The sequence below is a fragment of the Phoca vitulina genome, unplaced genomic scaffold, assembly GCF_004348235.1.
Source record: "Phoca vitulina isolate PV1807 unplaced genomic scaffold, GSC_HSeal_1.0 scaffold18, whole genome shotgun sequence".
Classification (NCBI taxonomy): domain Eukaryota; kingdom Metazoa; phylum Chordata; class Mammalia; order Carnivora; family Phocidae; genus Phoca; species Phoca vitulina.
In genome coordinates, this window is record NW_022589721.1 from 24,611,799 (window position 1) to 24,636,695 (window position 24,897).

General features: G+C 46.2%; 1 protein-coding gene across 2 annotated transcripts in view; it reads right to left on the reverse strand.

The window, feature by feature from the left end:
• ADCY8 (adenylate cyclase 8) overlaps positions 1-24,897 on the reverse strand; it is a 231,857-nt gene that overhangs the window by 37,225 nt on the left and 169,735 nt on the right. Inside the window, exons 10-12 of one of the 2 annotated variants that reach the window (XM_032415938.1) lie at positions 19,944-20,145; positions 17,751-17,840; positions 9,281-9,453 (exon numbers count right to left, since the gene is read on the reverse strand). In XM_032415938.1, coding sequence (XP_032271829.1) covers positions 9,281-9,453; positions 17,751-17,840; positions 19,944-20,145 — 465 coding nt within the window. The remainder of the gene's footprint in view (positions 1-9,280; positions 9,454-17,750; positions 17,841-19,943; positions 20,146-24,897) is intronic. The other variant, XM_032415939.1, reaches the window with a different exon arrangement.

Consider the following 24,897-nt stretch of genomic DNA (forward strand, 5'->3'; position numbering starts at 1 on the left):
CCCCGGTGGAGCCGAGAACTCGGGGTCCCGCTCCTCAGTGAGCCCCCAGAGAAAAGCAGTCAGTCACTCCCGTCTCCCCGGTCTCCGGCCGCACTCCGTGCTCACCCAGCCTGTGACCAAGCGTTTCTATCTCTGGCACCTGACCCCGTGTGGAGTCTCCAAACCCAGCAGATCCCCGTGGTGCGCTCCCGCCCCTCTCCTCCCGGGGGAAGAAGGTGAGTCTCCCCGGATCTGCCGCTTGTTGGGTCCCTGCTGGAGGAGCAGGGGCCCGACTGTGCCGCGGATCATGGTTTATGGCAACCCCGAGCTGAGAGCCCGGGCCTCGGCTCTGTCTCTGCAGCCGGCTTCCCCGCTCCGATACCTGGGAGCTCTGCCACACTCAGGCACCCCCGTCTTTCTGTGACCCCGAGGGTCCTGAGACCACACTGTCCCGCGAGGGTTCCAGCCCCCCTTAGCCACCGGAGTGACGTCCCTCAGTGGAGCCAACTTCTAAAAGTTCCGATTTTGTGCTCCGTGGCTCTATCACTTGCCAGAAGCGGCCGACGGAGGCCCCTCCCCTGCCGTCTATCCTCCCAAATATCTCCTCGGATTCACTTCTCCGCACGTCCTACCTTCCAGAAAGTGGTCGCTTTTCTGTTCAGAGAGTTGTTCCTATTCTTTTCTTCGATCTCCTGTTGAGTTCGTAGGTATTCAGAATGGTTTGATCCCTATGCAGCTGAATTCCTGAGACCAGACAAAATCCAGGTCTCCTACTCCTCCGCCATCTTGCTTTGCCCTCTTGCTCCACCCTCACTTAGATTCTTAAATCAATTCTATGAGTTGGACACTTTTAATTCTATCAATTTTTTTAAATTCTTACATCAATTCCATGAGTCAGGCACTGTTATAATCCCCATTTTAATTCTTATATCTTTTAATAAAGGCTCTGTTCCCTGTGCATCATCTCCTCCTGGACTGACACCCCCCCCCCCCCAATGCTCCATTCACAGTCCTTGCTGGGGTACAAGCTGAGGTGTTGCTTGTCTGGCCTGTCCTGGGCTCTCCCAGAGACCAAGCTGGAAGGCAGCTGAAGATGGGTAAGTGTGTATTTAAACACTGATGTGACTTTCAGTTATCCAAGGAAATCAGAAGTTCCAGGGAGACCCTTGTTTGATTCTGAATGTTTTCTCTCCTTCATTTCAGCCCAGCACGAAGCCTTTCTCAGGACAAGCTAGGCCAGGAGGCAAAGGGTTTGGAGGAAGCAACACTGGACTTTGAATATGGACACAGGCGATTTGTGGAAATAAACAGTCCCCTTGACAGGTTTCCGGGGGCTAATGAAGAAAACTCAGAATAAAAATGTTTTAGACAAATTGTCTGTAGGGATGGTGGGGCTTGCTTTCCATTACCTCCTGTTCTTCCCCCACCTTTCTCCATCTCGGGCGATGCCCCCCTCATCCACTCACCCCAGTGCTTGAGCCAAATACAAAAGCAAACCTAGGAGTCAGCCCTCACCACCCCAATATCCAAATCCTGTCTGCTCTTCCACCCAAATACGTCCCTAGTCCCTCCACTCTCTCCATCTCTACCTGTGACACCTGAGTCCAGCCACCATGACTTTCAGTAGCCCCCTGCATTGCCCTCCACCATCTATTTCCAACATGGTCGCCGGAATGTTCTGTGTCACTAAAATCGGATCCCGTCACTCTCTGTTTTATTGTCTCCCAACCACAAGCACACATATACTCACTAGTGACCTAACTCTGATGAGGTTTCAGGACACAAGGGGCCATCAAAGAGGAGATGCGGTGTGTAGCGGGAGGGGGGAGAGTGAACATTGATATGGCTGCACCCAGTTGGTCTCCAGCCTTCTCTTTCCTCTCCTCACGGGAGATGAGCAGGAGTAGCACTGGGCTCAGGAAATGGGGGCATGAACCCTGCTGCCAAGACCAGCTTCTCATCTAGCTTTATGTCGAAGATGCTCCCAGCTGATCCAGGCGGGCCCAGTCCAGATCTGCAGCTAGAACAAGAACTCAGGAACAGAAATGTGCTTTCTCTTGGGGAGCTCTTGTGCATACAGGGACCCAGGGGACCAAGATGTCTGCAGGCTGGCACAAGATTCAGATTTGTGAATTCCTAGTTCCATCTGCTTTTCCTTGGAGATAAGATGCTAATAATAGATGGTACTCATTATTGTGTCTGTTGTCTATAGCCCCAGCAAAGCACATAATTACTGAGCACTACTGTGTGCCAGGCACATGCTGGGATACAGAAAATGAAGAAGGCACATTGTCTTTGCCCTCAAAACAGTCCAGGAAAGGAGAGAACCAAACGGATAGATAAGTTCATAACACAAGGCACTCCATTGTAAAAATACGTTGTTGTTGCCATGGGAATACATGGGAGGAGAAAGTAACCCAGGATGGATATTCGGGGAACACAGGAGCTGAGTCTTCAAGGGTGGTAAGACTTCAGGAGGAAAAGACAGGACAAGCTCTATAGATATGGGCCATGTATCTTGCTTAAGCTAGCTGGTTGAAAAGCTGCTGGTGCTTGTTCTTACTCCTGTTGGGGATGCTTGAAACAAATCCCTTCTTCACACAGCTTCATAGAATGGGACACATCCTGCATTTAACTCCTCCTGAGTGTGCCCTCACGGAACTCCTGCTCTCCCAGGCACTTCTGACATCCTTTTCTTTGTGACGTAGAAGACTTTTGGAAGGCCAGCAATGTATCACTTGCAACACACTTTCGAGGGAAAACACAAATACCTCTGGAAAGCAGTAGTTGCCCAAATATAAAGAGCTGGCTAGATCAGAAGAAAAGTAGGAGAAAATTGTTATAAATGGTTTCTTAGTCTTTAAGCTCTATTTCATCTGGAAATATTACGGCCGGAGTCAAGATTGCAAAATATGCATAGGAAGTCAGCCAGGCTAAGGAACATCCAAAAAGAACAGTCTTTCGAATTTAGAAGGAACTTTTTTTTTCTGGTAGCTTCTGTGATTTTTTGAAGAACATCCAAGAGAGCCAAATGACCAAAATGTGTATGAAATTATAACACTTTGCTTGATATTGGGTGGCACAGACTTAAATCCAGTGACATTTTGAATTAATTTATTTATAGTAATAAAATCACAGAATTAATACAACCATCTCCTTATGCTAATAGAAAGGCACATAATTAAGTAAAAACACATGTAGAATAATGCTAATTCTCGAGGGCTAGAACAGTCTTTAGAGAGCATCTTATCTGATGTCTCATAGAAATTAATGTTTAATTTGAGTGTTACTCATTACAGAAGTATTTATGCTAATTGTGGTAAATTTGGAAGCTAATACAAATTCACAAGTTAGAAAACAGAAATTGTCCTTATGCCTACCACCCAGAGAAAACAATGGTTAATATTTTGGAGTTAACTAGGGGTGCCTGGGTGGCTCAGTCGGTTGAGCGTCCGACTCTTGATTTTGGCTCAGGTCATGATCTCAGGGTCCTGCGATCCAGGCTTGCATCAGGCTCCACACTCAGGGGGAGTCTGCTTGAGGATTTCTCTCCCTCTCCTTGTGTCCCTCCTCCAGGTCATCCTCCCTCTCTCTTAAATAAATAAATAAACCTTTAAAAAATATTTTGGAGCCAACTAAATGTCATTTCTTTTTCTTCCATGCAAAAATATGTTTACAAATTTAGGACTGTATGGTTCATACTATTTTTGAAACCTACTTCTGTACTTTGTATATATTATGAAAATAATACCATGTAATTAAATACTTTACAATGCAAGTTGGGTGGATCCATTCTATTCCATACTATGTGTACAATAGATAATGTAATATCCCTTGCATAGCTTTGATTTTATAGATTTAAGATCGAGGACCAGGGAGAAGCTACTTGCCCAAGTTCACACAGCTGATTCCTATCGGAGCCAGGATGTGCATTCACATCTCAAGCACCAAGTTCAGAGCTTTGGCCATTTGTGCACCTGATGCCAAATTCTTAGTTTAGCTATTAGTTCCCATTTCCCCTTCTGAAACTCAAAATAAACCAGCCAGTTTGAATGATGCTTTATTTTGTTGTCATGCTAATGACTACATTTGCTAAGTGCTGATCTTATGCCATACATGTAATAACACTTTACATACATGTTCCTCTTTAATTGTCATATCAATGATTAAAACACTATGAGCCCTATTCCAGGAAAGAAGAAATTGAGGCTCAGTTGTTCAACGACTCATTCTAGTTCACCGATCTAGTGAATGGTGTAGCCAGGCTGTCAATCTACATCTCAGTGATAACTTTCTCAGTAGCTACTGTGCCCTCCTATATGCACTTACTTGTAATTGCTTGCCCCTGAGATCCTTGATGATGAAAATAATGTCTTATTCATCTGTGAAGTTGCAGGGCCTAGCAAAGGTGGGACACATAAGTGCCGGGATGGGGAACACTTGGTTTCAGGGTGATCGTGAGCAATAATCATAGAGGTTGTGGAGAGATGACACTTAGCTTGCTGTGATTCAGTGGTATAAGATGATTCCCAAGGAGCTAATGCTTCTTTCAGTCAGTCATTTATTTAATATTTCACTCAACAAATTTTTAATTTGGCATCTGCTGCCAGATACTCTACTAAGTGCCAAAATTCAAGCATGAGTAGTGGTCCTTGCCCTCAAAAGCTCCTACTTTAATGGAAGAGAAAGACATGAAAATCAATGCTTGCAACACAGAAGGAGAAGTGCAATGATAAAAGATGATGTGCACAGATTAGAAAATGAAGGATGATCAGAGAGGGCTTTACTGTCTTTGAGTTGGACCTTGAGAGGGATGGGTTGGAAATAGTCAGGGAGATGGGTGCATCCAGCAGGGGTGTGTGCAGACACTCACTCGGTAGGTAAACAGCATGGCTTCCCATGGCCAGAACACAGGATGTATATGTGGTGGTCTTTGGAGCTGTAGGAGGAAAGATTGGAGGAGTCATGGGGGCCAGACCAGGCAGACATGTGGAGTCCTTGAGAAACAGGTTGAATTTTTAGCTTCTTAGAGGGTTTTTTTTTTTTTTTAAGATTTATTCATTTATTTTTAGAGAGAAAGAGAGAACGAGCGGGGGGTGGGAGGGAGAGGCAGAGGAAGAGACAGAACCCCAAGTAGACTCCCCGCCAAGTGCAGAGACCAACGCAGGGCTCGATCTCACAACCCTGAGATCATGACCTGAGCCAAAATCGAGAGTCGGATGCTTAACCAACTGAGCCACCCACGTGCCCTGGAGCCCCCTCAGGGTTTTAAGAAGAATAATGAGTTGACCAGATGGCTCTGATGGCTTTGAGAGGGATGCATTGAGAGTGGAGGCTGGGAGATCTATTAGGTGACAGCAGCCCAGAGATGAGAGTGTGGATCTTTCTAGAATAGCAGCATTTATGGCATGGAGGGAGCATGTGGGATAATAACTTTTAGTATCAATCAAGTGCTTGTTCTATGCCAGGCCTTGTGCTAAGTTTCCATGACCACATTTGATCTCTTGGATACTCCCACAATGTAGGATCGATTATTACCCTCACTTTACAGATGAGAAAAGCCTTGCTTAGAGAGATGGTCACTTTTCATAAATTCCCTTGGGATCGCACAGCTGGCTGATGGCAGAGCTGGGGTTGAACCTAAGTGCCTTAACTCCTTAACTTGTACTCACCCGTGTTGTGATAGAGTGCTTCCTTACAAGGCATGATGAGAATCTCCAGGGATTGATAAGATACTGGGGGTGCCTCTCCTGTTTTGGGCTCGCTAAGATGTGGAGTTGTTGTGGAGGGGCCTCTTGAGCAGACTGGGAGATGCTGGTCTGAAGTGTCTGGGACCACCTCACCGGAGATGAAGCCAGGCCGCAGGTGGAAGGTTCTTCGTACTCTGCATTACAGGGGTACCTGACCCCCCAGGTACAACCAGCGGAGTGCCGCTGAACCAAGGTGAGCTCCTAAAGCGCAGAGACCGACGCAGGGCTCGATCTCACAACCCTGAGATCATGACCTGAGCCAAAATGTTGGCTAACTCCCCGACAGCTAACTCCCCAACAGCATGAGCAGGCTGTGGCTGCCAACTGGACCCACGGTGGCTACTGACCTGCTGATTTATAACGCAGCAGACGAGAAGGCTGAACTAGCTCTTCTGCTCCTTATTAGTTTAGTTCTGTTGATAGCAAAGTGTGAGTCAATACGAGACTCACCAATAATTGATCTTGAATTGGGAAGAAGCTGAGAAAAACACTCCAACGTCAGCAGCAGTGAGTTTGGAATTGCGTTCACGTTCACAACCCTGCTTAACAATTTCACTACAAGCTCTTCCTGAAGACTGCAGAACAGAATTCAGAACTAATAAACCTCTCTCCTAAGAAGGAGGGAGGGGCTAGGAATGCACTGTTATGGATCACCTGCTACGTACCAGGCACATCAGAGCCTCACACGGCCCCGGGATAGAGGACAGTTATTCTATTTCACTGATGGGCACACTGAGGTCCAGAGATGGGAAGTGACTTCCTAAGGCAACAGACTCTAGATTTGAAGCCAAAGCCCTGGCTGGTTGTTTAATTTTATTCTTACCACAACTGTGGCTTATTTTGTTCTACATCTCTTGGCCCTCTGTTTGGCCATGGCAACACCCATTGCCACTAACCATTTTACCTAATTTGAAACTGTTTTGACTTTCTTTGAACCCTGGACATATCATGAGAGATTCTTCAGCTTGACTTAGAAGTGTGTGCAGCTTTGACAAAGGTGGACTTTGGAGCCAGGACGACCTGAGTTTGACTCCAGATCTGTTTGTTACTGTCTGTTTCCTGTTACCAGGAAAACTCTTTAACCTTTCTGAGCCTGTGTTCTTCGGATGGTTGATGTGAGGATCAAACAGGGTCTATGACACACATGCATAACAGACACAAATTAGCATCTAGAATTTATAAAGAACCCTCGCAAATCCAGTAAGAAAAAGGTGAACAACCTAACAGAAAACCAGCCAAAGGATATGACCTTGACAGTTCACCTAAAAGGAAGTCCAAATGGTCAATCAACAAGCAAATATGCACAAACTTACTCATGATCAAGGAAGTACTAATGGAAACAATGAGACAAAATTCACACCCATAAATTTGACAAGAATTTTTAAAGTCTAACAAGAGTGGGGGTGGGAACAAGGAGCAACAGGACCATTGCTTGTGAGAGGGAAATTGTTTTAGGCACGTTGGAGAGCAATGTGGCAATACTGTACAAAGTGGACAATACAAATACCTTACAATCCAGCAAGTGTGCTTTTATATATAAGTTCCAGGCGACGTTTTTGATAATGGTCCCTGAGCATTTTTTAAGTAGGGAAAACTGCTAACAGGCCGAATGTCTATTAATAGGTCAAAGGATAAATATATTTTGGTACTTTCATATTATGTAATTGGAACATATTACAGCTGCAGACTGTGAAAGCATTTTGCAAAATTACATCTGTGGCTATCAACCTCGATGCATCTAAGAAATGCAATACTGCATGATGCCAAAATAATTTTATAAGTAAATTATAATATAGACATAACTAAATATACGTAAAAAACATGGATGGGAAGGATACACATTAAGTGCATTAGAAGTTGGCTCTTAGGAGAAAGAGAGGAGACTAATGCCGGGGACAAGAGAACTTCAGCTAAATATCTGAGATACTTCATCCTTTTAAAAATGCGGAAGTAGGGACACCTGAGTGGTATAGTTGGTTAATCGTCCGACTCTTATTTCGGCTCAGGTCGTGATTCCAGGGTGGTGAGATCAAGCCCCGCATCAGGCTCCATGCTCAGCGAGGAGTCTGCTTGAGATTCTCTCTCTCCCTCTCCCTCTGCCCCTCCCACTCTTGCGCTCTCTCTCTCTCTAAAATAAAGAAATAAATCTTTAAAAAATGCAGAAGTAAATATGACTCATTATTAGTGTTGTTTATTTCCAGGGGTTGGTTCATAGATGTTCATACGATTAGTATCCAGCACATTTTCTGAGGCTTTTTGGACAATCTCTGCCTCATCTTTTTCTCATTCGGTGGGCCTCTTACTGTGGTCTCAGTTAGCCCTGTGCTTCCTAGAGCTGAGGCCCATTGCCTCTGCCACTTCTAGCTCAGGTGAAGCTCCATGTTGCAGGTGTGGGGTCTGGCTTCCCCATGGGGCTATGTGAAGGACCACTGGCTGTCACCAGGACATTCATCCAGAGACGGAGCTGTGACTCACAAGAGACAGGAAAGGGATGGAGCCAGCGGAGAAATTCCTCTCCCTTTCTGCATCCTGAGCCGCCTTTCCCCACTTCACTGCCCATCCAGAGACATTTCAACTGAGTGGTTCCTTTCTTTTTTCTTTTTTAAGATTTTGCGGGGCGCCTGGGTGGCTCAGTTACTTAAGCGACTGCCTTCGGCTCAGCTCATGATCCTGGAGTCCCAGGATCGAGCCCTGCATCAGGCTCCCTGCTCAGCAGGGAACCTGCTTCTCCCTCTGACCCTCCCCCCTCTCGTGTTCTCTCTCTCATTCTCTCTCTCTCTCTCTCAAATAAATAAATAAAATCTTTAAAAAAGATTTTGTTTATTTATTTGAGAGTGCGAGAGAGCACAAGCGGGGGGAGCGGCAGGCAGAGGGAGAGGGAGAAGCAGGCTCCCCGCTGAGCAAGGAGCCCGATGCGGGGCTTGATCCCAGGACCCTGGGATCATGACCTGAGCCAAAGGCAGACGCTTCACCGACTGAGCCACCCAGGCGCCCCTGAGTGGCTCCTTTCAATCTCTTCACGACCCACGTGGCCACAAAATACCATGTCAGCTTGTGTTTGCCTCCTGACCTCTTCTCCTCCCTTTCACTGCCCTGGAGTTGTGCTGGCCCTTCGCCTTGTCTCCGGCTCTGTTGCAAGAAATCTACGCTGAGACATTATTTTTTGTACTTTTCTGTATTCCACAAATAATCCAGTGCAAGGAGCATAGTAAGTGTTCAATGCACAGTGGCTCCTACTATTAATACCGTCACAGCCAAATTATAATCAGACCCTATGCATCTCACAGCTGTCAAATTGGAAGGAATCATAAATTATTAGGTTTGGAGGAAGGAGAACGGAGATACTCTTTAGTTACTACTCAGTCCAAACTTTAAAATTGAAAACAAGGGATTTTTGCCTAGACTTGTAAGCTAGCGAGCGCCTGAGCTGAGAAACAGAAAATATCCAACGGTCCCCAAATTTTAGTGACGCCATCTCAATCATCTTCCCAAGGGCTCCATTCCCCACTGGGGGTTGAGCACATTTTGAGCATGTAATTGCGGGCACTTACTCTCCACTGTGGTTCAGGTTGTCGTAGCGCAGAAAGAGGCCCGCATAGATGGTCTCGGTCAGCAGGGCGTAGATGGCGATCATAATCAGCAGCACCGCCAGCTTCAGGACAGAGTTCAGGCGGAGGAAAACTGCACAGGTCACCATGGCCAGCACCCCGGTGAAGACAAAGTACTGGAAACAGAGAGAGGGGAGGTGGTCAGACTCAACAGGAATACGGGAGGGCCGATCCCCTCAGCATGGGTGCCAGAGGGTCTCCTGACGCACATGGTGGCTGAGCACCTCCCTTTGGAGACCTCAGGCTTCCCTCAAGTTCAACAGGCCCCCAACAGAACTCATCACTTCCTTACCACCTCCTGAGCCTCTGTTCCCTGGCGTTTGGGGACCATTCACACCAGCCCTAAGCCAGAACCACTGGTCTCTTCTTTGCTGCCTTTCTCTTCCCCACACTCCACAGTCAGGCCACCCTAAGTCTGTAGCCTCCACTTCGTTCAGAGAGTTCACAACCAGGCAGCCCTCCCCTCCCGAGCATTGTCTGTTCTGGTTCCAGAACAGTTTCCGGCAATTCTGTCTGCTTGCAACCCCCAACCCCCACTGAACACACACTGTCTTTCTCTCTCTAGAATTTCTAAAACACAGACCTCATCATGCCATGCCTCAGCTTGAAGGCCTTTTACGGCTCACCATTCCTTCAAATGGTGTTCTCCTTTCTGAGTGGGAAGCTCACAAGGCCAGCATGGATCAGATTTCCCTTCATTTTCCAAACCCAACATACGCTTCAGCCTCACCATCTACCTGCATCTCCCATGGCTGTTTCCTGACTCTCCTGGGCCTCTGTGCTCTGCATCCCATGTCCTCTGGCTCAGAGCTCATCCATGTAACTAAGCCTCGCTTCTCTGACAAGTGTCCTCTCCTCTGAGAAGCCTTAGTGTGCATTTCCAGGTGTCCTGGAAACTGCCTCGTTCTTCTATAGCACCACCCACACTCAGGATAAGATTTATCTCCTTGTATAAGAAGTAGTTGTTCAAAAGGCCAGTCTGGTGCCGCTCAAGCTGGAATCCTGATGCGGCCCCACAGCTCAGTCTGCCCAGCCAGTTTTCAGCCTTCTGTAGGATCCTCCCCAGCCTCTTTCCCTTACAGAAGCATCCCACTGTAGCATTCTGAATGTCCGGTTTGGATTCTGACTCTCCAGTGGGAAAAAAAAATAAAAGTTGTGTTATCAAGGCCCACTTGGTTCTTTTGTAATTTTCAAAATAACTGGCCAAGATGGGAATCATAATTCCCACTTTACAGGTGAAGAGACTGAAGCTCACAGAGCTTCAATTGTTCGAATTCTCACAACTGGAAAATGGCACCTAGGACCCTTGGGAGCAATCTGTCCACATACATGTGACTCCAGTGGACACACTGAGCTTGATAATCCCTAAAATCCACTTCAGCCCTCTTATGCATGGCTCTTTGTAACAACTGGCTGTCTCCTCTCTCCTATTACAGGAAGAGACAGTTTCTGGATGGGCGGAGGAAACCATAAGATTTCTAGAAATCTCCAAGCGACTATGGAAGACACGTTTATTGAGTTCCTAAGTCAAACCGACTCATTAATGTATACTTTCAACAGTGATATCAACAAATGTGGATAGCACCCTGATGAGACCCCTCTGAGGGCCAGGTCCCATGCCTTTATTGTGCATGCGGTGGACTTGGGAATGAATAAGGCAGCGTGCCTATCCCTAAAGACCCCTGTGTCTGGGCACCCTTTACTTTTATCTTTCTTTCTTAGTAAATCCAATTACATCCATGTCTCAAATGGATGATGAGCTTTCTTCAACTCTCCTTTAAGATCTTCCCTTGGCAAGATTTTCAGGTAACTCATCTTGATGCCCTGAATCCATCATTTTAACAGATAGAGGAGAGGTGGGTAGACCTGAAGCATCTTGTTTCATTGTTACCTGCATCATAATGAAGGGTTGTGCACGGTTTTGTCAATGCAAATTATGAATCATGTATTAAATCAAAGCTGTCAAAATGATTATGCCTTTAAGAAAAACTTTATGAGGGCACAACAGTTAAGTTTAAAAAGTGTAATAAGGATTTACTGAGTGGCTGTTGCAATCAAGGTATGTTGTTAGGCATTGGGAATTCCAAGGTGAGAGATTGCCTGGACCATATCTTGTGGTCTAAGATGTAAAGCTGACGTGGAGAGACCAACACCAATGTGCTGTGGTACGTGCTCTGCCAGCAATGTGATCAAATATGACGGAGCACAGAGGCAGAAGGAGCACACGTTTGGAGAAGGATTTACGGGACAGGTGGATTTGAACTGGATCTGAAGAATGGATAGGATTCACATGACAGAAAAGGGAAAAGGGAGAACATTCTAGGAAGATAGAATGACATGAACTCAAAGGTACAAAGGAACAAATCTATAGAATGAATGCCTTGGGTATATCAAAACACCACATAATTAATCATAAAGAGAGCTAGTAACATTGGCAGGCAGGTAAGTTTCAAATGAGTTGCCCTCCTTCTTTCTCTGCCAAGATATCTGAAGTCATAGTAGTTAAATATAGTCCCATGTTTGCACAATGGATTGGTGGATCTTTCTCTTTTTGTTGCCTCCATCAACTGTGTTAGTGTCCTCTTGGCAGCTCTGTTATCACCCTCCATTCCACTGAAAAGAACCACCTTGCTCACTGCCTTGCACAGTTTAGGAAACTTTCTGCTTTAAAGTTGAACCTTATGGTGATGCTGTAAACCATAGGACATCAAAGGTATGAGGACCCTGGGTAAATAACATCAGGAGCTTTTCCTCTGTCTCTTTTCTGGCTTGAATGAATAGTGAGAGTGAGACCAGGAAATGGAGAGGAACAGGAAGCTACGAAGTATTATGACTTTGTGAAAACCTCTCTTTCAGCTGCATCTGGGCCCATAAATTGCATGTTTCCTACAACTTGGAAGGTTGCTGGGCTCAACACAATGAATAAATTTCTGTCAAACGACCAATAGTCTCTGTGTTCTTTTAAGTTAGCCCAGGAACTCAGATGCTCCATAGCTTCTAGAGTGCCCCCTGAAAGGGTCCTGAGCATTAGGGGTTCACAGGTGTGGCAGGGCAGAGATAGGAGGCAAAGGCACGTTGCAGAAACTCTTGTAGGTACTGCTGAGATGTCTGCACTTTATTCCGCAAGGAGACATGGAAAGGCATTACTACACAGTATTTTTAAAAATGTAGGATGATGCTTATCTTGGCAGTGCTTACTGGTTGATTCAATGCAGTCACCTGCAAGACTATGTCCTTGTCTTGGCTGTGCTTCTTTGATGACTGAACTCAAATTTTTGTAAATCATCATCAGGGTCCATTTTTGAAAAATATAAAAACGCAGCCTGTGTTTGATTCTTGAACAGTGATGTCCAGCCAGATCATGCATCTCAGTGACTTTCAGAAACTAAATGTGCTTCCAGAGGACAGCAATTTGAAATTGTGAAACATACATCTAGGAAGTATACGCTGTCAGCTAACAACGATCAGCAGAGAGGAAGATGGTGACATTGTTGGAATTAAGTGTGTGCCCTCCAAGGCCACTCCCTAAGCATGGGCAACAAGTGCAGGGTCTCGAAGGATCTGGCTCCCTGAGAACGATGCAATGCAGGGTGGTCACCATCTTGGAAACAATTGGTGAAGCCAGGAGAGCGAGATTATGAGAGGGAAACAGGCTATGAAAATATGGCGTGTTCAAGTTTTTAGTCATACATTGGACACATGATCATGTAGATAATCTCATGTTTGGAGCACAGAACATTGTGCATTTAAAGAATTTGTAATGGCCCTATCTTCCTTAAATTCAGATCTCCACTTGGGCAGGCACTATTTTCCCCTCATTACCAAGGCTTCAAGAAAGAGACAAGAAAGAAACTAAAATTTAATGAGTGTTTTATGGATGTCATCTCTTTTTGTCACCCCAACAATCTTATGAGATGGATATTATTAATAATCCCATTATAGTGGTGCCTCAGTCGGTTAAGCAACCTACTCTTGATCTCGACTCAGGTCTTGATCTCAGGGTGGTGAGTTCAAACCCCGTGATAGGCTCCACAAAACAAAACAAAACAACAACAAAAAATAATCCCATTATATAGATGAGAAAACTAAGGCTCAGAGAAGTTAAGTGACTTGTCCAAAGCTACAAAGCAAGTAAATGGCAGAAGAGTCCTCCTTCATTCGAGGTCACCACACAGCCTCTGCCACCCATTCCTGTTCTGTTTCCCATGTTCTGTTAATGTCCTTAAAGACTTGAAATCTAGGCTTCAGCAAGGTGGGCTTGTTGGTTTTTGGATCATCCTGTGCCTTTATGGCTTTTGGGCTCTTTGTGGGGAAAGGCGATTCCAAAAACTGATTATCACTTGGAAAAAACCACATCAATCTTCTTTATATATTTAGCCATAACATCTGATCGGCTCTGTGCAGAAACAAAATGGGCTCATGTAAGAGCCCTCTGTTCAACTAGAAAAAGTTCTGAAATTACTGCAAAGCCATTTGACACTCCTTTGTTTGAATATTTTGGTGGGCCTGCCGCTGCGGGAACGTGGGAAAACCTAATTTTATCCTGAATAGCAGCTGGGGATTTCTGACCACCCTGAATAAAGTTTCCTCCAAGACCACTCGGGGTTTGGACTCCCACCTGAGGAGTTAACCAGAGAAATGAAAGCACTAGTTTTTATCGTCACTTCGGGAATTTAAAAAAAATCTGCCTATTTGCTTGATCATGGATTCTCTTTTCTTTTCATTGTTTCTCTTTCTCTTTCTGCCTCCTTTTTGATTTTTCTCCCTCTTGTCTTCCTCTTTCAATCCCCCCCCCTTTTCTTCTCTCATCTTCATCAAGACAGCAAATATTTAATGAGCAAAGACACAGATAATGACACCCCTGTGGGAGATTGGCTCTCAGGGACACTTCAAAACGTTAGCAAGCTCTAACTGTTCCTGCAAATACAGTTGACTATTCAAATGTGCCAGCGCATATAATAAAGGGGCTTGACTCTAAAATGAAGGTCTTCCTATCGAGCCTGCTGAGAACCTCGTGCAGGTGTTGAGATAACCACACTCTGGGTTTGTGCGTGTGATCAGCATTCGTTTCGCAAACCCGTGTCTCTTCCCTCCCCCAGATGATTTCTCACATCATAGTTGGAATGCAGCTTTCTTCACTGTCATTTACTGTATCTTCATCCATTTTGGGTAATTGGCAAGCTCCAGTTCAAGACTAAATTATACTTGATACCATATATTAGAACAGCCTCTTATGCTTACACCACATCATCCATGTTTATATGATATGTTTATATCACATGCTTTCAGACTGAGTCCTGTTTCTCATGGGGTGAGGTAGAGAGGTTAGGTACACAGATGAGGAAGCCAAAGCTCAGAGAGATCAAGGGATTTGGGGACACACGAGTGTGAGTGCTGGGAGGCATTGTGTGTGAATAAGCCTTTTACAAGGTCTGAAGGTCTAATTCCTTCTTGTTTGGTGGACAAATCCCTGGGTAGGGAGGCACAACCATGTATATCAAGATGGCAACTGGTCAGTCAAGTCAGGCCGTTGGTGGTAGATGGTGATGGAAAGAGTCCAGATCCCCATCTTTTAGGCCAGTGGGATGCCTGCATCTGGGGGGATGCCAGGAGTTGGCAAACTCTGTAAAGGGTCAGATAGTAAATATTTTGGCTCACTGGGCCCCACACCATCTCTTGCAGCTACTCAACTCTGCCAATTGTACTATCAAAGTAGCCATAGACAGGGCACCTGGGGGGTTCAGTTGGTTGAGCGCCGACTCTTGATTTTGCTCAGGTCATGATCTTGGGGTCCTGGGATTGAGCCCCCATTATGCTCTACGCTCAGCATGGAGTCTACTTGAGGACTCTCTCTCCCTCTCTCTCTGCCCCTTCTCCCGCTCGTGCGTGCTCTCTCCCTCTCTCTCTAATTAAATAAATAAATCTTTACCCAAAAAAACTAGCCATAGACAATTGGTACTAAATGGGTGTGGCTAGGCCCCAATAAAACTTTACTTACAAAACAGGTGGCAGGTAGAATTTGGCTAGAGGCCACAGTTTGCTCACCCCTGAGCAAGATGATCCTTTGGTTGTGGGAGGAAAGTATTGAAACTCTTATTTAATTTATCTCATTTTTAACATTTCTACATTTTGAATCTGTTCCATAAGGTACATGATACAGTAGCACAGTGATACGGGAATGTGACTTAGAGATAAACGTGTATCAGTGGTGCAGGCTCAAAACCTTCTTACAGGAAATCATAAATACATCATGGCTGATGTTTAATGAGCAGACACTTTGTGCTAGATGCTACTCTGGACACTTTACATGAATTAATGCACTTAATCCTCACAACTGCCCTTGAGGAAGGTACTAGTTTCCTCCTCGTTTTATAGATAAGGAAACCAAAGCACAGAGATGATATGCAATCCAAAAGCCACTTTCTTAGGACTGGCAAACCCATGAGTGCTGTGGTCCTGAGTTTGGGAGTTTGGGTCTGGGGTCAAGGGTATGCACTGTTTTAGAGCGATGTGGAAGCCCAGATGAATAGCTCACGAACACCAACTTCATGTCAGATGACACATTGGAGCTCCACATCTGCTAACTCATCTAGGTAGGCACCATGACAACATGATATTCCCTAACTCCACAAGAGCCGTGTGAAGAAGATATTATTTTTCCCACTTTCCAGACAAGGAAGCTCAGGTTCAGAGAGAAGAAGAGCTGACTCATGATTCCACTGCTAGCAGGTGAAGGGGCTCAGCCGGGAGTGAAATCCAGCTTTGCCTAACTCTCCACAGCTGATGGGTGGCCAACTCACTGCCTCTTGGAACACTGCTCATGCCCCCCAAACTGAGACGTTCTCAGGGAGCTGGTGGCCCACAGAGTCCATGAAGTCTCTGCTCTCTCGGTACTTGGTGGGAAGAGGTCCCCCAACAAGAGCTAGTCCCATCCTGCCCTGGACTTCCTTAAGAAAAGCCTATTTCCCCCCTAGGGATGGAGGACTGAGCCTGGATGCAGAAGCACGAAGTCAAGAACAATCCAGATAGGGTTTGAACTGCAGTTCCAAGTCTCGAGAACTGAATTAAGAAGAGAAGGACAGAAAGAAAGAAGGAAGGAAAGACGTGAGGGAGGATGGAAGGCAGGCAGGAGTGGTGCTGGGTGGCACTGAACAAGTTACTCTCTGGGCCTCTGTTACATTATCTAGAAAATGGAGATAACAACCACCTGTGCCCCCTACAGCTGGAGGATTGAATGATGCCACGCTCATCAAATAGATGCTCTGTACTTGTACGGGGCAGGAGGCTTTCTCTCCTTTTCAGAACATTTCTCACAACGATTCTGGGGCCTCAGTGAGACAACACAGAGCTTTCCCCCACCCAGATGGTGGAGAGGTCTTAGAGAACAAGGGTCTACCTGGGTCCTTGGGGTGTGAGGTTGGCTGGGGTCTGCTGGGACATCCCAGCTGTCCTCTCTCCTGACCCAGAACTTCTGCCCCTGAATGTAAAGTTCTGGGCTATGGCTAACACAGCCTAAGACTGTCCTTTGTCCAGTGCCATAGGCTGACCCCAAGGCCCAGGGCCAGACCTTTGGCTCTGTGGCCAAGGGAGGGTGAGACTTACATAATGATGGTGGGTATCTGCTGGGACACCTCCTGACCCTGTAGTGTTGCTCTTTGCTTTAAGTTTAGTTGTGGTTTTCTGTGTTTGTGACTCATTAGCTTTCTTCCTTCTATCTCTCCCTCCCCCTTCCTCCTTCCCTCCCTTCTCTCCTTCCTTCCCTCTCTTCCTCCCTCCCTCCCTCCCCTCTTTATCCATCCTTCCTTCCTTCCTTTCCTTCCCTTCCTTCCCTTCTTCCCTTTCCTTCTTTCTCTCCTCCCTTCCTTCCTTCCTTCCTTCCTCCCTCCCTCTCTTCCCTCCCTTCTCTTCTTCCCTCTTTCTTTCTTTCTCTCCTCCCTTTCTTCCCTTCCTTCCTTGTTCCTTCCTTCCTTCCTTCCTTTTTTCTCTCCTCCCTTTCCCCTTCCTTCCTTCCTCCCTCCCTTCCCCCTACCTCTCTTCCTTCCTTCCCTCCTTCTTGAAGGCAGCAAATACCATTTGAGCCATAACTCTGCCCTACATTGGGAGCAACAGCACATTCTGCTCTAGGATTTTGAGATGAGAAGGGGAAATGAGTAGGGGAGGGGGGGAAGGGGAAGAGGAAAATGGATAGAGGTACAGGTGAAGAAGGAAGAAAGGAGAAGGAAGAAGAAGGGAGAATCAGGAAAGGCTAGAAGTAGGGTGGGAAAGAGGCAGGGGAGAGAAGGAAAGGCAGAGAAGGGGGAGGAGGAAGAGGAGAGCAGGAGGAGGAGGGGCAGAAGAAGGAAGCAGGCCTTGTGTGGAGCTGGTGGAGGTACCTAGGCCCAAGTCTTGCCCAGGGGAGCTTGAGAATAAATACCTCTGGGTAGGAGCAGATATCTGTAAACACAGCTGAGGAATTGAAAGTCAGGTTCTTCAAGGGTATTGACTTGTCAAAATCACACCACAGCTGCGGATTAAAAAAAAAGAAGAAGAAAAACAACAACAACGACAAAAAACAAAAAACAAAACAAAACAACACAGGAACAACAAAGTCAGTGTGAGCGCTGGGAACAAAGCAGTGTGCCGAGCTTCGAGCTTCGGCAGGAGCCTGGGCACACCAGGCCCTACAGGGGGCTTCATTCCAGAATGGAGGTGCCAGCTGGGATCTCCTCCTTCATTTTAAAGAAGGTACTGGCTCAGAAAAAGCATTTGCAAGCCAGCCCCAAAGCCAGGTTAAGACAGCTCTGCTGGCCCCGTCATGTAGGGTCAGTGGAGAGTGCCTGTGGGGCTCTGAAGAGAGCCAGATGGCAGGAGAAAAGGTCTGGGGGATGCTCGCAGCCTGTCTCCTCATCAACAGCTGGGAGGATTCTAGGGATCTGAGGGGGGCACGTTTTCCTGAAAGACTCTTAGCATGAGGCGGGGCCGGTAAGGGGGGTGGTGGGCATTCCCTAGGCCAGAAACTGCGGCAGATTTTGCGGTGCTCGGGAAAGAGTAGCTGCCATTGGCTGAACGCCTCCTCTGTGCCAGACACTTTGGACAAAAAAGCCTCACAACCACCTTGTGATGTAGCTACTGTTTTTATCCCCATTTTACAATAGAAAAATATGAAACTCCGAGAAGTAAAGTAACTTGTCTGGGATCACCGAGCTGGTAAGCGGTACAGCTGAGATTTGATGGCAGGTCTATCTGACTCCAAAGCCTCTGAACTTCCTGCTGCACCACTCTGGCCTGGGTGGCCCAGAGGTAACACTGACCTGAATCACTGAATTTATTTCCAGATCCTGCACCCCAGAAATACCTGATTCCTCAAGCCTTGAGATCCTGGCTACGCCTCCGCAGACCATGATCAATGCTCCTAAGCACTTCCATTTTCAATGCAATTATCTATAAAATATTCGTTAGATGATGACTTTAATTAGATTAGGATTTTCCTTTTTCTTTATCCCATAGAATCCTTTCCTACAAGGCCAACCACAGAGCTTGGGCAACATAGACTGTAAGTAATTACTGGGCCATTCTGGACAATGAATTTCAGGCAGTATAAGCCTCCAACTCACAGGCTGACAACTGTGGGAGTCCCCAGTTTGGGTCCCTGAACACGTGGAGACCCTCCCTCAGGCCCAAAGGGCACAATGATGGGCTCAGCCACAAGATGGATGCCTCCACTAGCCTCTCTCAACGTGCCAAGTTCAAAACCTGGAATCAGACAGATCACTCCTAAAATCTAGAGTAACTAAGCCTTGGACAACACAGACTGTTTGTATATACACAAAAAATGCTGTCGCTATCATGTTACCATTCTAGAGAGAAAATGAAATCATTAAAACATGGATCACCAAATTAAAAACAGTGATAAATATGGCAGCTAGAGAGTCATCCAAGTTCCATGTGTCACATCCAATATGAACCCTTAGAAAGTCATAGGCAAGATCTCAAGCTTCCTGAAGTGCAGTTTCCTTACCCATTGCATGGGAACGTTAATACCTACCTGTAGCACATAGTAGGTGCTCAAGAAATGACAGCTCTTTTATTTCCACTCCCCACCCCACCCCCACTCCCAGAGATACAATTAGCATTTGAGAATGAGCATGAGTTGTGGAGTCAGACAGACCTTATTAGCAAGTTATTTCATGTCTCTGAGCCTCAGTTTCCTTAGCCATAAAGTGGGGATAAGGAGACTTACCTCACGGGGTTTATGTGAGGATTTATTAAGAAAAACACGTACAGCTCCTCCTTCAGTGCATGGCACATAGCAGGTAGGTACTTAATTAAAGGGAACTTTGATTCACGATTATAATTGGTTGGCCACTGACAATATAGAAACTTCAGGGCGTTTACGCTCCTTTGGAGCAGATAACCACCCCCACTGGGAAAAAGACAATTTGCCACCAGTAAGATGCACAGCTCTGATAGTAGCCGCATCTCCGTTCTCTATCCCTAAGCTTGGGGCTGCACCAGGCACTTGAAGGTAAGTGGTACCAAGGCAACGAAAGAAGCTGCAGGCTCCATAAACCGTACATTCCTGCCTGCACGCGAGAAGCCAGAGGGTTGGTGGGTTTGGAATGCTTACGATATTCAAGATGGCGCCCAGGAAGTTAATCAAGATGGATGCAAAGATGATGACGTTCCGGGCCAAATAGGTCTCGTTAATCCAACAGCAAGTTTTCCGAAGGACGAGGGGCAAACACTTATAATCCTCTGCTGTGGTGATGAGGACCAGAGCCGAGTGTAGCATAATCAGGATGGAAAACTGGATGGCCATTGGCATCACCCTGCAGGGAAACCCAGAACGTTGGGTCACATGGCATCAATTGTCTGATCTTCACTCACTGGGCAACACTGGTAATCACATTCATAACTACCCTTCCCCACCCCTGGCACCCAATAATTCTCTAAAGTTCTGTTTGTTCAAGAAAAATTAGGAGACATTTTTATTACATCCATCCCTAGAATATTCTATCGAGAAACTTTGAAACGACCATGAAATATTTGGCATGATTTATTGTTCCTGCCTTTTTTTTTTTTTTTTTTTGCTTCTTCTATCATCATCTTTCTCACTAGGCAACTGTTGCCAAAGCAACATACCACTGGAATTTTATCTCAATACCCAGGCTGTGGGAGGGACCCACATGCCCTTTCCCCTTTGAGGTGTGTTTTATGAAACACTTTCCCTCTTGGTCTACTCTGATGCCAAGAACTGAACTTGGCACCTGTTCCAAGTTGCTCAGTTTGATTAGTGATTATCAAGGTTTGCAGGGAATATACTATGTGCCACTTGAGACATGGGTAAGGGTACAATTTGAGTTGTAGGTAGGAGAACTCATCCTTGCCCAAGGCTTCAACATCACTCCCAAGTATACATCTTGAGCTTCAAGGTCTCACCAAAGCTCTGTCCCATGGTAGCCCTGTCCGTTGGACACCTCTGCTGGGTGTCAGGCTGTTTCCAGCAACTTGGTGATCTCAAACTCCATCTCTGGAGGCATTTTTGACTGCTTCCTCTCCTTACCAACCAAACTCTCAGCAGGCATATTGCTTCTACTTGGGAATTCATCCCTCGTTCTCTATTCTCTGTCCAGCCATTCGTGTCTCATTTCTCTACTTCTCTTTCAACCAGCCAACTGTTGCACATTGAAGGGTACCTTCATGGAAATGGCCCTTCCCTCTCTACAGTGAAGTCCATCCATTTGGCTTTAGCATCTTCCATTGGTTGGTGCTCAATCAACATGCATTTAGTGAATGAAGTTAGACCTACCTTCTAACAATGCCTTACTATCATTCTGCTTGGATTATCATATATTTATTATTAATAACACTAGTGTCAGTAATGCACGGAGCTCTGACTGTGTGCTAGACAAAATGCTAAGCTCTTTACATAATAGCTGATTTCCATTCCCTGGTACAGACTTATGAAGTCTCTTGATCTCTCTTTTTTCAGGTGAAATTTAAGGCTCAGAGAAAAGCAATTTCCCAGAGGTAATTGAGTTGGTTAGTGTTAGAGCTAAGATTTAAAGTCCACTGTGCCATTCTAATCATTTTGGTGAGTGACAGACCTCCCACGTGTGCTGTCATCTTTTTTTTGGATTCTGTGGTGTCATTTACCTATTCATTCAACAATCTTCTTCCCAGATACAGTGGTAGGCACTAGGACAAATCTTCCCCATCCTCTAGGAGATCATAATCTAGAGGAGAATATGGACATATACACGATGAACTATTGGATAATATGCTATGATCTATAAAGGGGTTTGAGCAACCAGCATTTAGAAAACAGGAAAAGGAACCAAGGGAGGCTTCACAAAAGAAGTGACATTTGGGTCAGGCCTTGGAAGTTGAAGAGAAGGTTTTAGGGAGGGAAAAGTAAGGAGCAGGAGAGTAAGAGTGACCAGTGTTTAGAAGCTCCACTAATCCGGGTGGTGAGGTTGTGGAGCTGGAGAGTGAGAGGGTCTCATACATGCTGTGTAGAAAGTTCTGCATGGAGGCGATGCACAGATATTCCAGATGTTTAATCAGGAAGGACCGGGTTGGATCTGTGTATCTGAAGGGCAACCGTGGTGGGAGATGAAGGATGGAGTGAAGAGAAGAGAAAGGGTTTAGAAGAGGTTTTGATAGTTGGGGCCTGAGTTACCAAGGGAGGGACATAAGGTAGCAGCATGGATAACTGGGAGGTTCGGGGAAAGATATGTCAATAATCCTAGTAAGTGTTTTTTGTATGTGTGCGGAGGTGTGTGGCACAGTGGTGTCATTAAGGATCACACTCATGCTTTTACCATCCAAACTGGTAAATTCAGGAAGAGAAGCTGATCCATAGAGGATAAGGATGATGAATTTGATGTGGGGCCCGTTGAATTTCTGATGCTTGTGGGTCATCCAGCTAGAGACATGCAGATGGCTAGGCAGTTGGAGGGACAGTTGTGGAACTCTGGGTCTGGAGTGAACAGGTGGCGGTTGAAGATCTGAGAAGGGAGGAGTTTGCCCAAGGAGGGTAAGAGGTAAGAGCACTACAGATGAAGCTACAGAAGAAGCTGATGGGCTGGAAGGAGAGAAGGCAGCAAAAGGAATTTAGGAAATGTAGTCAAATGAGCAGGAGAGAAAGAGTGCATGGCATCAGGACAGCCAGGAGGAAGACATTTGCAAGGGGGGTGGGTGGGTAACCAAGACTGGCAAATCCCTCTGCATGCTCAAGCATCACAAAGGCTGACAAGTCACTCTCCCCACAGCCCCAGCTTTTATTGTTGAAGGTTTTATATTTTCCTTTAAAAAAAAATACTTGCACAGTTTTGGTTTTATAGATCACCTTGACAGGAAGTCTCTGCAGGAGTTCTAGATAAGAACAGAAGGTCTGTGTAGCAGTGGGTTCCCAGAGGGCTCTGGGCAGATGGGAAACTTCCCCCCAGACAGGCTGGAAACACACTCCTGAACAGCACACCATTATTCTGGGGCACCCAGGGGAGGCAAATGGAGGAGCATCGCTTTTGTCAGACAGTCCCCAGAGAAAAGGGGCCAATTTCGAGGCTGATGCATCTCAATACCGCGAGGCAGCCACCAAGAATATGAATGCCTTGTTTCAAAGTGTGAGGCAGAAGCAAAGCCGGCAAAGAGGACGTTGAGAGTCGCTCAGCAGGAGCCTCAGACTCTTCTGCGGCCCCTGCTGCCATTCGGATAGTCTTCGGATCTCCATGGCGATGTGCAGGGCTGTGGGGGCTGCTCTGGGCTCCCACTCTAGCCTCTCCGCCCTCCATGGGCAACACTCAGGCATGTGACCTAAGGACTGTGCTTCTTCTCCTGTGCTCTCTCCTGGGGGAATGTCTCATTTATCCTTCAAGGCTCAGTTTTTCTCTGGATTCTTCCATGACATCTGCTATAGAACTGAGCACACAGACAACACTCAATAAACACTCACTGACTTACACTTTTTTGGGGAAAGAAGATGCTGTTCCTCCCCTCACCAGCCTTCATAGGGAAAGGGATTCCCAGCCACCCTCCTGCCCCTCTACCTGCCCCCAAACCTCTGGGAGGAGTCTGCCATTGGCCTGATCAGAGCCTATCCTGGATGTTCAGGGGAACTGGCTCTTCCTGGAAGGCAGGGCCAGTGTTAAAGTTCAAGGTTTATGTGAAGTTCTGCTGCTGGCCCTCCCCTCCTTGTAGATCCACTAAGATGGTTGGGAAGCCAGAACCAGGACCTTCTCTGTAAGAAGAAGACTGGCCATCTCCTCCTGAGCAACGAGGCTCAGGTGTCCCCAGGAAGTACCAATAGGCAACTGCCCAGATCTTCTTTGTTCCTTTGGCGCTGGGAGGGTGCGCCTCACACTGGTCTTCTTCGGCATCACAGCAGTGAGATCCCACACTGGCATGGGAAGGTGGAGCAGGGGACACAAGTAGAGAGCCAGGAGATTCAGAATGGACACCATGTGGTCTCTTGACTTCAACCACATTCTGTATTCCAGCCTTTACCATAAGTTTTGCACAGGCAAAGCAAGCATTTGCTTGGCAATTTACAAAACTGACACTTTATTGCCCATTTAGCTATTGTGCTTCTGGGTCGACTTTTGGTGGGGTGTTTTGGTATGCTGGTGGGCTGTGTGTGGGATTGGCACACAGAACCCACCTCTGCCCCAACACCATTTTAAGTGATCAGCACTTCCCTCTGGGTTTACTGAAACAAAGGAGCTGTGGACTGAGGGCTTGTGTTCCCCCAAATGTGGATCTTGAATCGTAATGCCCAATGTGATGGTATTTGGAGGTGGGGCACTGGAGGTGATGAGGTCATGAGGGTGGAGCCCTCATGAATGGGGCCAATGCCCTCATAAAAGAGGCCCCCCGAGAGCTCCTTGGCCCCGTCCTCCATGTGAGGGCACACGTACAAACTAGGCAGAGAGGGCTCTGACCAGACACTGAATGTGCCAGTGTCCTGATCTTGGACTTCCAGCCTCCAGAACTGTGAGAACTGTGTGAGCTGTTTATAAGCCTGCAGTCCGTAGTATTTTGTGACAGCTCCTAAAGGAGCTAAGACAGGAGGTAAAAGGTGGGCATATGGGTTAGTGAGTGGCAAGAGCGAACAAAACCCTGTGTGTCTGAACCCATAGCTCCAAAACCTAACCAGTGGCACAGCCTTGGGCAAGGTAACTAACTCTTCTGAGTATCATATTTTTAGTCTGCAAAACCAGAATTATTAAGCCCACTTTTTAAGGAGGCTCTGAGGTTAAAGTAATAAAGCAGTATGCTTAGCATGTAAGACGAACTCAAAGAAACATTAGTTCTCCTCTATTCACAGTGAAATCCAGAAAACCAATGGGAAGGGTATTAATTATAAGATGTGAGATGCTGGTGCTGCCTATAAAATTCCTCTAAGAATCTCTGCAGCAGCTCTTCAGCTATCATCTCCTGCACACATAAACATTGTAGCAACCAGTTGTAGTTTTTTAATCTAATTATAGAACTACTTAGGCGTCCAGGGGTTCTGAATTTGCTTTGCATTGTTGGTGTCCATAAGAGGAAAGGAAACCTCTCATTTCTGAAATCAGTCT